A 14,022-nucleotide genomic window follows, 5' to 3' on the forward strand; every position below is an offset into this window, starting at 1 on the left:
TTATTTTTTACAAGATAACACATCGGTGTTTTTCTTTATTTAATAATTTATTGTAAATTTTCCGTAATATTTTAAATTTTATTGTATTTATTTTTAATACAAATGTCGGCTTTATAATTCATTCTCTTTGTAAAAAAAATGCAATTTTTTTCTCGATTTGCGTTGTTCAGTTTATTCAAACTCGCTGTAAACGTTATCACGTGCAACATCGTTAAAACGAATATTACGTAAATGAGAGAGAAACTGTTCGTCCGCTTTTATAACTGTTTTACAAGCGTTGACAACATAAAGAACATGTAAATTGGAAACGTAACAACAATTTTACGTTAAAAATTTCATTTTCGAGTCGCAAATTTGAGAAGGGAAGCATCGTATTAAATGTAAAAATAATTTAACAACCAACGAGTTGAAAAGTCAAATGTTTTTGAAGAATTGTATTATATTTATATAAGAGGTAATATTTTCCTGCTTGTACAATTATATTATAAGCTAGTTCGTTGAGATCACATTAAGCTCGTTTATCATATCACTTATCGCCGTGCCTAAGTATGTATTGTAGATAATCAGCGGGCCTTAATCTAAATGCGCTGATAATACTAGGTAATGACATTGCATTTTTTCCCGCGTCTGATAAATGTGGAAATAAACATTGATTAAGAGGCCCCGACCAAAATAGGGACCTAATTTCGTATATCTCGAGAACCGGTTTCATTTTGGTTGCCATCGTCAAGGTGACTTCTGATCTGCAAGATGGGAATCTCTCTCTCTCTCTCTCTCTCTCTCTCTCTCTCTTTCTCTCTTCCCACTCTTTCGATTTTATTCGTCGGAGTCCGGATATCTTTTATTGCTGATCGACGCGACTCGCCTTTCGCGAATGAGAACCTTCCGCGGGAATAACGACGATAGTGACCCTATGCCGTGTAATAATAACTCGATGAGAACGATGCCAAGGGGCTTTAGCGGGGAAACGAGAAGGAACGGAAGGAAAGGAGGCAGGAAGAGGGACGACGATACGGTCGCGGCAAGAAAACGAACAGTGCGAGCGCGACGCGTGCTTTTGAAGGGCACGGTATACATGCTCTTGCGCGTTCTTATTTTTCGCGTACCTACAAATCCTTGAAGTATTCAATAAATTTTCCTTCAACTCTCTGAGAGAGAGAACGGAATTAAGAAAAATTTTAATTTATTATTTGTAACATTTGTAACATTCTATAATTTTAAGTAAAGTTTTAGTAAATATTTAAGCAAACAGATTTCATTAAAAATGTTTAATTGAAACAGCAGACAAGGATAACGTAGAAATTTGTACAGTTGTTTAAATATAAAAATTGTAGAAAGATACAGCATACGATGAAATTGTACTGTCGATTTCAAATGAAAGAATCTGTAGATTCCGAAAGGAAGCATAGGGAAGCTTGAGACATCCTGTATACTCGTTTTGACGCATACGAGCGTTGTATATCCGACCGTCCCTGGGTAACTTTCAGCGAATCAGCTTTTAGCCGCGCTCATTATAACAGTCTTGGTATTAAGAGATATGCGTCTGATAGCTTTATTTCGCTTACTTCTAAACTCTCGACGTCTCTTTTGATGTTTTTTCTTCCTTTTTTTTTATTATTATTAAAGAATCGGAAATGCAAGAGTCAATCTCGTTATCGTTAAATGACTTATTTATCATGCAGCGTTTGGTGAATAATTCGGCTTATCGATTGATACAAGAATCAGACGGGTTCAGATAACATATGCATTGACGGGATATATTTGCCGGGTTCAATCGATTTCTGGATATACTAGTTTCCTACATCAGTTGAAGTATATACATATATATAATACATATACATATATATATTGCGAATATAACCATCACGCTCGCTTTTCTATTATAAAATTTTTATCAAAGCATCTCAAAGTGTATTATATGCTTTCGCATAATAATACGCAGTTTGCAAACTCACGAAATTCAATCTAACCGCGGTGTGTGTCGAACTTGAATACAACGTAAGTACATCATTTAAATTTCCGCGACGCGCGTACACTCGCGTATACGCACTCTCTCGCATAAGCGCACGTTACATTTGTTATTAATATCGTATTACATTGCATTCGTTCCCCCTATCCTCTCTCCCCGCCTCTCTGTGCCTCCGCTCGCTCGGAATATCTAATGCGGCGCGTTTTCTTTGCGGAATATCGTTCGGCGGCGCGTAATTGATTCGTAGCACGCACAAGGGATGAGATATGGATCGGTAACGAATACAGATAAGCAAAAATCCGGCGATTTGTTTTTCGCGAAACAAATAAAAAAATAAAAACACCCGATGGGGAGCTTCTTCGCCGTCGCGATGCGACGCGATGCCCCCGGGCAAACGAATACTCACTCGCCCAAATGAAATCTTTAAATGCCTACGAGCGCTTTGTGTGACGATGTGCGTTGACGAGTCAAGTGTGCCTATCCGTTGATTCACTCGCGTCCCTGTATGTGTGACGTACCTGAGTCAAATTCCACGTATATTGTGCGTGGCCGGGCTGCATGTGTACATGCGTATACACACACGCACGCGTGTGTCAACGACAGCCACCGACACGCACGCGCGAAGGGGAACACACACGGGACCCTCCGCGTCGACGTGTGTGCACGTGCAGCGCGTCGGGTTAAAGGTTCGCTCACACGATGCACCGCTCCGGCGCAGTTGAAAGTTTTTAATTAAAAGCTGGCGGCGAGATAGCCGCAGATATCCGCTTTCTTCATTTTGAAAAATGTAATGAAAGCGGGATACATCTCGCGCGCGCGCGCGCGTTTCAGTCTCTAAGGTCTTATCTTTCGGCTCGTTACGCTAATTTATGGGACGCTAATTTAATCCGAAGGAACGTAAACGCAAGTGAAATATTATATCCCCCCGACGAGAGAAATACTGCTCGTATTAGTACTTATAGCCTCGATATCACAAAAATTAGTCACATATCTAATCGCTGTATAATCAAAAGAGATGACTGTTTTATTTTTCATTTTTATTTCACCGCGATGTATATTCCTATTTCGTTCTCCGCGACTATTTATCTTTAGCGGAACGTAAAGATAATAAAATGGAATAGCTTTAAAGAAAAATAAAAATTAACTCGCTCTTGCGCGCGTTATTCGGTTTATCCTCCCAGCGTTATCGCATAGGGGATAAACGAAATAACGCATTGTCGTCGTAACGTTAGTCCGGGTTACTTTCCGTCCGCTGGATTCTTGAATCTCGGTATTATCGGACGACGTCATCCTGCGTTTCTTAATCTCCTGACCGCGCGGTGATTCATGCGATGTGATGAACGCTTTAGAGCGGTTAGTAAAACTCATTCGCCGCGAATGAAAGAGATGGAGAGGAGGACGAGGCGAAGGAGCGTCGCGCGAGAGCAAAAGAGACGGCCCAACGGGTTCTGGAGGAATATCATCGGAAAGCGAGACAGATGGGCAGAAATATAGACACGGTAACAAGGAGGGGTAACGGGGGAAAGAGAGAAAGAGGGCGAAAGAGAGGGACAACGCGGCGCGGAGGGCTTACGGGATAGCTTCGTATATATGCGATTACACGCGGCGAGGGTATACAATGACGGGGGGCGAGCGGGGGATGGGGAGCATTGCCCTATATCCCGTCCTTTTTTTTTTTTTTGATCCCTCGGCCACGTTTTTCCGCGCGCTGACCGTACGCGCGCGTGCGAGTATCTCTTTCCGGTACTCTCGGGATGAGAGTACATTATTTGATTCGCGCGCGTCGCGCGATGAGAAAGGTTAATTACATAATACGAGCGCCGCTTCGCGCAATCGCGAAACCGTCTCAAATGTCAGTCGACGTGGGATATTAAATATTTTACGTTCAGCAAATTTTTTTTTTCCATCGTGACGGTAAACGAAGCTTCTCGAGATAGTAGGGGGAGTCTCGTATACGAATTGCTCCGATTGCAATTTACAGCTGCTTGTCGTGCGATTCTATTGTTCTTTTTCTTTATTTTTTTTCTTTTTTTTCCTGCACGCTCCTCGTTCGATCGCGTCTGCCGCGCCGATCGTTTTTCCACCAATCGTTTTTCCGCCGATGAAAATATTTTGACGGACGACGTTTACATCCGTGCGTAACGTGACGATTGCGATATGCATGGCATCCATCGTACGTTACGTTGCCGACAGTACGCGTTACATAAGAGCCATTAACGATCCCGGTGTGATTTATTCACATTATTCTGATCGTGCGCACTTATTAATTTCGCGCCGCGCGATCTCACTCATCACCTTTTCATTCTCCGCGCTCCGTTCCCTCCGTTTTCTTGCACGTTATAAACGAATGCAATATGTGTCGCGAGTTCTTGTGATACAGCGAGAATGCTCAGCGCGTTTTCGTATCTTTTGGTCGGCGAGCGCGTAGGCATAGCAATGAACGGATCTGTTGAATATTTATAGTATTCGTGTTGTTCTCAATCGTATACGTCCGATTAACCGGATTTGATTAGCGTCGTGTTGCTTTTGATTCTTCTTCGCACACATTTATATTTATTTACTCAGTTCGGGCAAACGCAAACAAAGATATAGGTATACAAGATTTTTTCTTGACGAGAAAAAAAACAGAATAATCATGAATTGTACACGTTATATTTTACTGAACGATTTTAAAATATTACGTGGCATTTTTTTACTTTCCTTGAATTCAGTCCATTCGGATTCGATCAATATCGTCAATATTATTTTTATTTTTATTCCATATTTATTCATATTCCATTAGTATCATTTTTATTCTCATTCCATATGCCCCTTTATACTCAATGGACTTAAAATATTACGTGACGTGTTCTCCTCGTTTTCGTTCTCTCCTTCTCTCTCCTTGAGATTCTCGTCGCCTCCTTTTCTCTCTTTCTTTTCTCTCTCTCTCTCTCTCTCTCTCTCTCTCTCCCCCCCAGTCGTTCTTGGTTCTGAGCGTTTCTATTGCAAAAGGAAAACAGACAACGATCATTATATAAAGCTGCAGAAGTTTCAAGCGTAATGTTATAGTATCCCCGACGGGGAAACGGATAATGCATTAAGAAAGATAACAATTATCTCTCTTCGCGTCATGTACGTAGCGGCGGGAAAGAATTTCTCGAAACACTTTTGGATTTTACACGAAGAAGGAAAGGATTCGCGAATGTATATTCTCCGCTCGCTTTGTTTTACTCGCGCGATTAGCGTCGTCCCCGCTCCCAAGGGCAAGCACCTCGAACGGCAATCACAGAAACGAGAGAGGGTGTTCCATTCGTTGTTAACGCGGCGCGATGTAAACGTCCGGTGTTCGCCGGGGTATGCCGTTTCTCTTATTTTTAAACAATTCGCGTCGACGTGTGGCGGCATTTCACATATCGCCCGCACGCACGACGACAACGGCGCGCTCCGCTCCTCAAGCATCGAGAAATAAAATTAATGAGTGAATTGGCGGAGCGTCACGACGCCGCGACCGTCGCGACAGATATTTATTTACTATGGAGCGTGTTTTTATGGAAGGAAAGAGCGCAACGTACGTCGCCCGATGAATAATGCATGCGGCGCGCCATTGTGCATCCGTGCGCGGAGAAAAATATTTGACGACTCTCGATGGGGCATGTAATTGGCGCATTCCGATAAATAATAACGGTAACGGCGAGATTGAAAAATTTCGGCGCCCACGTGGGCGTCGCGTGCGCACGCGCGCGCGCGTGTGCGTCGTTTATGAGCGCGTACGCTCTGTTTGTGTAGGTGCGCGGGTCTCGCGCCCGCCGCCGGTGCACTTGTCCGTGTCAGATAAAAGAGCGTCGTAGATGCAATCGCGATATCAATGGCGGTAAGTTTCGCGCGCGGTGCAGCGCGCGCGGAGAGAAACGAGATTAACTGCTATAAATACCATTCGTCGTCCGCCCACCGGCCGGAAACTCTTGGCCGCGACTGTACTCTTAAAACATTGGAAATAGTTATGGCAGTGGTGCTCACACTCCGTTCGATGGTGATCGTCTAAGTGCCATTTATTGATTCAATTATGTAACGCGAGCGCGATTGATAGCGCGAGCACGACACGCTCGTCGATTTGCGCAGTAATGAAGCGACTTAGCTACGGTTTTGCATATCGAGGCGCGTATATATACCGGGATTCGCTCGTTTTCAAGAGTCTCGATTAGCCGGTGCGCGACTAACGTGACCCAATATCGGATTCACTTAGTCGGCAATTAAAGGACTTTGTTATTCGAGACGTGCCTTTCGGAATCATCTTTCTATAAGCGAAATCGATACATCGCCGGAACCGCCGCTCTCGCGTTACGTCACAATATAAAGCGACAAATCGCCGAAAGCAGGGTTGAGGGGGGGGGGGCAGGGGGATTCCTATCGACTCCGGCCAAAAAATTGGGCATTTTTGCGTGAATATTGCATCGATCTTTGCGCGCGCGTCTCTTTTACGTCCAAATCCGATCCATTTGAAATTTCGCCCGGATAAATAAAGCAAAGGGAGTAATGGACAAGTCTCCGCTGCAAAGCGGCAGACGCCCGTACAGTCCGCGCTGCAAGCGCGAGTGGATCTCTCTCGTCTCGTGTTTTTCCCTCCCTTCGATCCCTCGTTCGAGTATCGTATCGAGTGTTATATTCGCAATTACGGGCCGATTCTCTTGCAATTCTCGCAGCCGCGAAAACTCGCGCCGACACCGTTACGTCGATACGCCGCGACATCCGACATCTGTAACCGTCGTACCGGACGCGAAGGAAATAAAAAAAAGAAATGGGACAAACGTCGTTCGTCATTTCGCTCGACGCCTCGACGCGCGATCGACGATGAGAGACCGATCGATTCCGCTATTAGAACGGCATACTTCCGCGACTTTCGGGCATCGGGACGAGTTGGCTCGCGTCGACAATCGCGGAGTGATTTCCGGAGTGATTGATATATGTATCGCGTCGACGGTTGAATCCTTAACGAAAAGAAAAGGCGCGCAACGCGAAGGACTCTCGCGAAGGAGGTCTTTCCATCAGGAATTATGCGACGGACTGTACGCGCCGCGTGCACGGTTCGTTTGCTCTTTCGTTTGCGGAATTTTTTTCAGCAGCCGGATAATAAACATTTTTCTCATTGAATAATAAATAGTTTTTCTAGGGTAACGGGGAGAGAAAACAGCGACGTGAAATCAACGTACCCCGTTCGAATCTTCGTTCATGCTTTTATCATTTATACGCTTCTTTCTTGCTCCCCTCCTCCCTCTCCCTCCCATCCTGCGAAATGCGAATTAATCGCCGTGTTCCTCCGCCGAGTGAGACGTCGTCGCGCGTCGTTCTTGTCGGACGACTCCGAACGGGCGGTTAATTAATTTTTCACACGCGCGCGCGTTCGCCATTTATTATTTATCGCCCATCGGTTCCGCTCTCTATCGATTCTAATCACGCGAATCCCAACAGAATCGTAGAAACCTGTGTCACTTTTAGCGCGAAGATTTCCTCCCGTTCGACGAACGCGTCCGAGTTTATCTCACGTCACGTACGTGCGTACGTGCACGTGCGTGTATACGTGCGTGCGCGTGTGCGTGCGAATGTCGCGCGAGTGTGCACGTGTCTCGTGCTCCGCGGTACGCTGCAAATACCCTCCGGGGAGCCGTACCCTCGCCTTTCCGCGGTCTCAACCCCCGCCCCGCCGCGAATCTCTCTCGCGACGGTCGCGCGTATTCGGGGGGATGGCATTTTAAAAGCCGACGTGCTCTCACCGGCTTGGAAGAGGGAGGGGGAAAGAAAAGAATGAAAGAGAATGTCTTTTAATCGAATATTCCTCGAAATTGATCCGCAACTGAAATTTTCGATGCTCTTTGTCGCGCTGATTCGTCGCGTTTTAATGGATATATATATAATATATATATATCCTGCCTGTTTATCATCCGATTAATATTGCATCATAATACATTCTAATATTCAAACGCATTTCTCATTAAATATTAATATATGTTAATTATAATATTAATAACGGTACGGGAATAATTATTAAATGGCATGTGTACCGCGAGCGTGCTATTAGAAGCGACGTTGCGGAAAACTATATGAGAGAGAATGTATTTTCTTTGTGTACGAAAATTTTCATTTTTTTTTTCGCCGGACATCATAACGCTCGCAGCGGGAGGATAATGACTTAAACATGAATATTGACGAATTTCTCTTTATTCTTTTTCAGTTACTGGGCGGTGCTTGCTTCAGCCACGGCCCTTACACATTTTATAAGGCGGTAAGGATAAGTAGCGGTCGTGTCCTACGTCTCGGCAGTTTCTTCCTGACGAAATTGTGGAGCGATGCCGATCTCGTTAGCATCGGCGAGCTTCAGCTACTGTGGATGGACAGTCGTGGACCGAATCAGCCTCTGGCGTCCTTGCGGCTCTACTTCTTACCTGAAAACACGCCGGACGGAAGGAGGGACACGCACGGCGAGGTATGTTCCCTAAAAGATATCTATAACGACCGAGGATTAGATTTGTGACGAATTTCGTGACAAATACTTTCGACCAAATGAAATGCGGACGCACGTAAAGCTCGTTTTAACCAGACGTTTCTTAATCCCTTAATTCTCATTTGAAGAGCTTTCCTCGGAAATGTGTGTCTCATCCCTTTAACAAATGTCACAAGCTGCTTTCTTAAGCTTTCTATAGCTCTGTCATGTATAATCATTTTCGTTTTCTGAAAAATACGTTTTGAAACGGTTTGAACGTTGAGAAACAAGTTCCTCGTTTGAATGGAGCTCGTTCAACATCGCTTCGTCAGCACTTTACCGCTAACATGCGTGTGAGCAATAATTTCTGCTTTACCGGCCATCGTCGATAACGGACCTGGCGCGTGTTGCTTCGGCCTTATCATTTTTTCACGTCTCGTATTATTTCGTCAGTGCCATTTCGATGCATATGACTCTATGGAAATCATAGAACGCCGCTCACTATTTTGGTATATAGACGAATATATCGACTTCTTTCCCGTTGAGAATACACGCACGCGTACACCCAAATTATTTATTTTGCTCTAATATAAATTCAAATGTTCCTGTATATTCGCCCGTATAATATGTATATATACATTGTCGTTATATCGCTACACGTATCATTAGTTCAGCCGGCTGCGTCATAATATGCGGTCGAAAATAATCACGTAATCGCGGACATCGCGCATCAATGTAACTATTTCCGTGCGCGCGAGATCAAATCGCGCACGATTACGCGAATCACGAAAGAGGCATTATTCAAATATGCGGAAACACGTTGAGCGCCCTCGGGGCGAATAAGCGAGCGGAAAGGCCAGGCAAACGAAACTTGTGAAATATTGGCATGGTCTTAAAGCCACTCCGAAGGCTTGAAAGGATACGAGCCGTTTCGGCCGACCCCTCGCCTGACGTTAGGGTGGCTTTTGGGGTCGTCACGCTCTACGCCCTGTTGTTCCATTGAGACATCGTCAATTAAGCGCACCCCTTCGCTCGTCATTTTCACTGTTTGCAGGGCCGATTATTTCGGAAGGGACAACTCCGACTGTAATCAGTATCCGCCCCTCGGAAATGCTGTCTTTGATCCTTTTCTACTTTTGTATATTAACTATAAACGCGCGGGATACACATAATGTCTCCGCCGACGCGCTGTGTTTATCGAATTTAACATTTTCGTATTTTCCTCCTTGAAACCGCGAATCGAAGTCTTTTGCCGCTCCCTCGAGATGATCGATATCGCGTTTAGCGTGCGACGAGGGGATAGGTCGATTTACAACGAAGAGAAATGTTGTTTCTCTCATTTGTAGCGTATGGGAGGAAAAAATGCTGACGGGAGGGTGCGCGCGGACGGTTCTTTGATGCAGGGAATAATATTATGGACGCCGCCGGTAGCGTTATAGTATCTCCCTTCGTCGCGTCGTCGTTCGCTTCGAGTTCGCGTGCGAGTTCGGAAATTGTTCGTAATGGCCACTTTCTTAAAAAACAACAGGGTAGAATATAATCCACAATTAGAGTAGAAAGAGAGAGAGAGGAAGAGAGTGGGAGAGGCGACTAGAGATAGAAACCTGTAATTGTGGCTGCTACTTTTGACCCCTTTGTTCCTCGTAATTGCTCCAGAAAGGAACTGAACATTTTCTCGCCGATAATTATGTCGAACAACGCGATAGAAAGCATTATCTCAAGTCGGCGCCATTGTGGCGCTTCCCTATAGTCTTATCCCCAAAGTGATATCGCTAATTATTTTACTTTTTTTAAATTCTAGTACGCGCTTTATATCTGTATAAAGAGATATGCATTGTCTGTCTATCTTGCCCTTTCATTCTCTCTCGTGCGAGCGCGCGCGCGCGCGCGTGTTATCGCGAATCGACCATGTCGTATGTAATTGACGTGATTGATGAGCACGACTGGGATGGGAACTTTGCTTCATCTTGACTATCGAGGCAAAATATTGGTCCAACAGTTGCTGGCTCGGTTTTCGGTTACTTCATAACGAGAAACAAATTTTCATGAATTTAGAACGGAACAATTGAGGACTGTTTTCACAAAATTGTCAAACTGTAATGAGATATTCAAAATTGGAATATATACAGTAATATGAATTATTATATTTTAAACGAGATAAATCAATTGTGCTAATTGAATATTCTGTGTGCATGTGTAATAATAATTTATATATTAATATGCTGTTTTAAATATTATAATATATCATTTCCTTCTCTTGCAACACATTTTAATGTACATTTTCAGAACTAAAATTTTCCGAAAGCTTTTATTTCCATTGCCGCGTTATACAAACGTTATAAAAACAAAAAGTATTCTAATAATTTCTGAGAAATATTTTAATGATTTCATTTAACGATTTCGCAATAATATTTCCTTTATTATTTAGTTCGTAATGCCGAGATGGCTCGAATAAGTTTTGTAACTAATAAATTTATATACTAATCTCGAACGGAGAGGAATGTTAGTGCAGGTGCAATATTCGCACGATACAGTTGATTATTGGAACGGAACCTATGCGGTTGCATTAGCCAATAATTATACGTACGTATTATCGCAATCGACATTCACGTTGCTATAATACTTTTATATTATTCCATCGGTTCGGTTCTAATTAAAATTTTATCGAGATTGTTTACTCCGCAATTCAAAGTTGATTACATTGAATTCTCTATTTTTACTCCACGATGCTGCCAATCGAAAGTTGGCGCAAACTCAACGAGAATCCGTTTCGCGAAACTTGCTATTCGAGTAACCACTACTAGTTTGCGTGAAGTCATGAGAAATTCCAACTACGGTTAACATTTATTTTATAACATTATTACTACTAATTCGCGAATATATATGTATATATATATATATATATAAATCTGAGAATATTGAAAAGATTAAATCAATTCTCTTCCATACAATATAATGGAAGTATTTTTCTCGTTAATCCAATCTTTTAACAATAAATTTGATGAAAAGTGACTTCACGTTAATTATTTTATTATATCGTATTATCGAGCTATCTTGGGATATTATAACAAATTACATCTCTAAATTGTTCCCATTACGTAGCTGTCGGAAGTACAGTTAATCGACTTTAAAGAATCTAGAATACTGCGCGATAAGACGATTTTATTAAATTCTACGTGAAAGAATATTTAATTAAATTGCTCGAAATGAAAATAAAAACTTTATTATCTCGCCGAATTGCCGCTGTGTTTGTTTTTACAAACATTTCGTTATACGATGAAAAATTTCTTCTCTACCAGTTTAGCCAGTTTAGAGACGGGCGAGACGTTTTTAACTCTGTCTAAGTAATACAGAATAAGCTAATTAATTATTCGAGCGTGATTACGTGCAGCAGGTACACCCGGTCCGCGTGGAATGCGACGGACTTGTTTACGTGTGTGTACGAGACACACCGACACGCTCGCGCATATATACAATATATACGTCCCCGCGCGCGCGTGCGCGCGCCCGCGCCTGGCCTTTATCAGATGCAGCAACGATTTTACTTTCCTACCAACGAAAAAAAGATAGCGCGCGCGCGCGCGCGTCCCGCCTCGTTACTTTGTAATAGTTCAAAGAACACCGCGCGCCCGCTCCTCCCCCCGTAAGTAATTTTCGTAATTTTAATTCGCCTGCTCGCAGCACAGGCGAAAGTATGCATTTTTATCCGGCGCGTGCAAAATTTTAATTAAAATTCTCGTTCTTTCCTCCGCCCGATTCGTTCGATAAAGCAATTACGCGTGTCATTATCTTCGCCGTACATATAATAGGCACGCGCAGACGAGGTAAGTTCAATCCCCGAAGTAGATCCGGAGGAGATAAGATAATTCTTCGCGTCCCGAATCTCGAGTTCGCGACGCGAAAGAAGCAAAACGCGCTTATTTTGTTTTCGGAGTTTTCCTCTTCCTGCCCCTCACCGTCGACACGCGAGTTTGCCATGCGGTGTTGTCTACATAAGTACGTCGCGCTACGAGCGACGTATGTGTGTTCATCGCTCCGTTCTTCTTTTTTTTTTCCTCTTGCCCGCACGGAGTACGGGAGCGCGAACTCGTCACGTTAGAATAATTCGATGTTCTAAATAAAACTCGTGGAATTCGCGTGCACGCGGTTGTTGTTCGGCCGCTGGAGGACGGAGGAGAATCCACGACGGGTGAATGTACTCTTAAGCCCGTCACACAACGAGAGATCGCACACGATTAAGATTCGCCGCTCGGGCGGGTCCGCCTTTTGACGAATGTCGAAAATTTTATGCCGGTTTTTTTCTTCCTTCTCTTTTGCAACTCGCAAAATCCGCGATATTGAATTTCCGCGGCTTAAGCTACTCAAATTGGAGCTTTGCACGCGAAAAACGTATATTAAATTTCTTCGTAAAATACATATTTATCGGAATATAATTATTCTATGCACCCCCGTGCATTAAATCCACTCAAATGGAATAGCTAGAATTAATAGAATCATCGAATATTTAATGGCGATTCAATTAAATGGCAAAATGTACTTTATATATGTACGCTATATGCATTAAATTGCAATCCATGAAATTACATTACATTTATACACATTGCCCGCTCCTATGATTTCAATCTCGTAAAAATTTTATTTTTAGAGATTTCATTTCACGCGCGCAAAAACAAGTTTTCACGAGATATATGTTGCGTTACCCGCATTACAAATAGAAAAGTAATTACATTAAAAGGACAAGGCAGTCTGAAAATCTACGTTAATTGAACCTAAAATTAAACTGCGAGGGACATACTTACGGTGATTATTATTTTTTTTCTCTATTATCTGTCAATTAAAAATCAGATATTTTCATATGTATTGCGCTCGTGTTTCTCGCGGTATAAACAATGGAAATAGAATCCGATATCTAATTTCATATTCCATTGAGATAATTTAGTTTCCTGAATGCAAGGCGGAAAACGCGGAATACGGAGGTATTAAATACGATAGGTATACGGGAATAAGTCAACATTATATAACGCTCCTCCTTGCGACATTATCATTAGCCAAGCTCTTCTCATTAACGACAACAATGTCTACGTAGTTACCAGTATTATCATTATTATTGTCACAACTTTCCTCATTAACGAGAAAATTGAAATACTTCGCTTATGTATAGCGACGTAATATTATAGAGAAAAAAAAACGGACCTCTCAAAGAACGATTTAATAATACGAACGATTACTCATTTTTAGAGAAAAAGCTTAACGCAAGGAAAATTAACTGTTTCAAGTATCGACACTTTGATGCGAATCGATATCGGTGAATTAAGCGAAATAAAGAGTTTGATAGATATAATAATAATATATATATATATATGTGTATGTGCAGAGATAATTTTTGTCAGAGGACATAACGATTCGTTTTGATTTGGATTTTTCAGTTGAATAACTAGAAAATAATGTCAAAAATTGATTCGGAGCTCTTAATCGTACGCATCCTATTGAACGATGTGTCTAGTAAATTTAATTAATCGATCAATTCAAGAACCATGTTGTGTTTGCATCGGGAAAGCACAATAGAGTAGCGCACGTCGATAGAAGGTCAATGAACGTG

At 42.6% G+C, this 14,022-nt stretch overlaps 1 protein-coding gene across 6 annotated transcripts in view; it reads left to right on the forward strand.

The window, feature by feature from the left end:
* The window catches only part of LOC139808595 (uncharacterized), a 128,336-nt gene that overhangs the window by 17,815 nt on the left and 96,499 nt on the right, over positions 1 to 14,022 (forward strand). For all 6 annotated transcript variants that reach the window (XM_071770741.1, XM_071770739.1, XM_071770740.1 and 3 more), the window contains exon 2: positions 8,175 to 8,426. In XM_071770741.1, coding sequence (XP_071626842.1) covers positions 8,331 to 8,426 — 96 coding nt within the window. In that variant the 5' untranslated portion in view covers positions 8,175 to 8,330. The remainder of the gene's footprint in view (positions 1 to 8,174; positions 8,427 to 14,022) is intronic.

This window comes from Temnothorax longispinosus, chromosome 2 (genome assembly GCF_030848805.1).
Source record: "Temnothorax longispinosus isolate EJ_2023e chromosome 2, Tlon_JGU_v1, whole genome shotgun sequence".
Classification (NCBI taxonomy): Eukaryota; Metazoa; Arthropoda; class Insecta; order Hymenoptera; family Formicidae; genus Temnothorax; species Temnothorax longispinosus.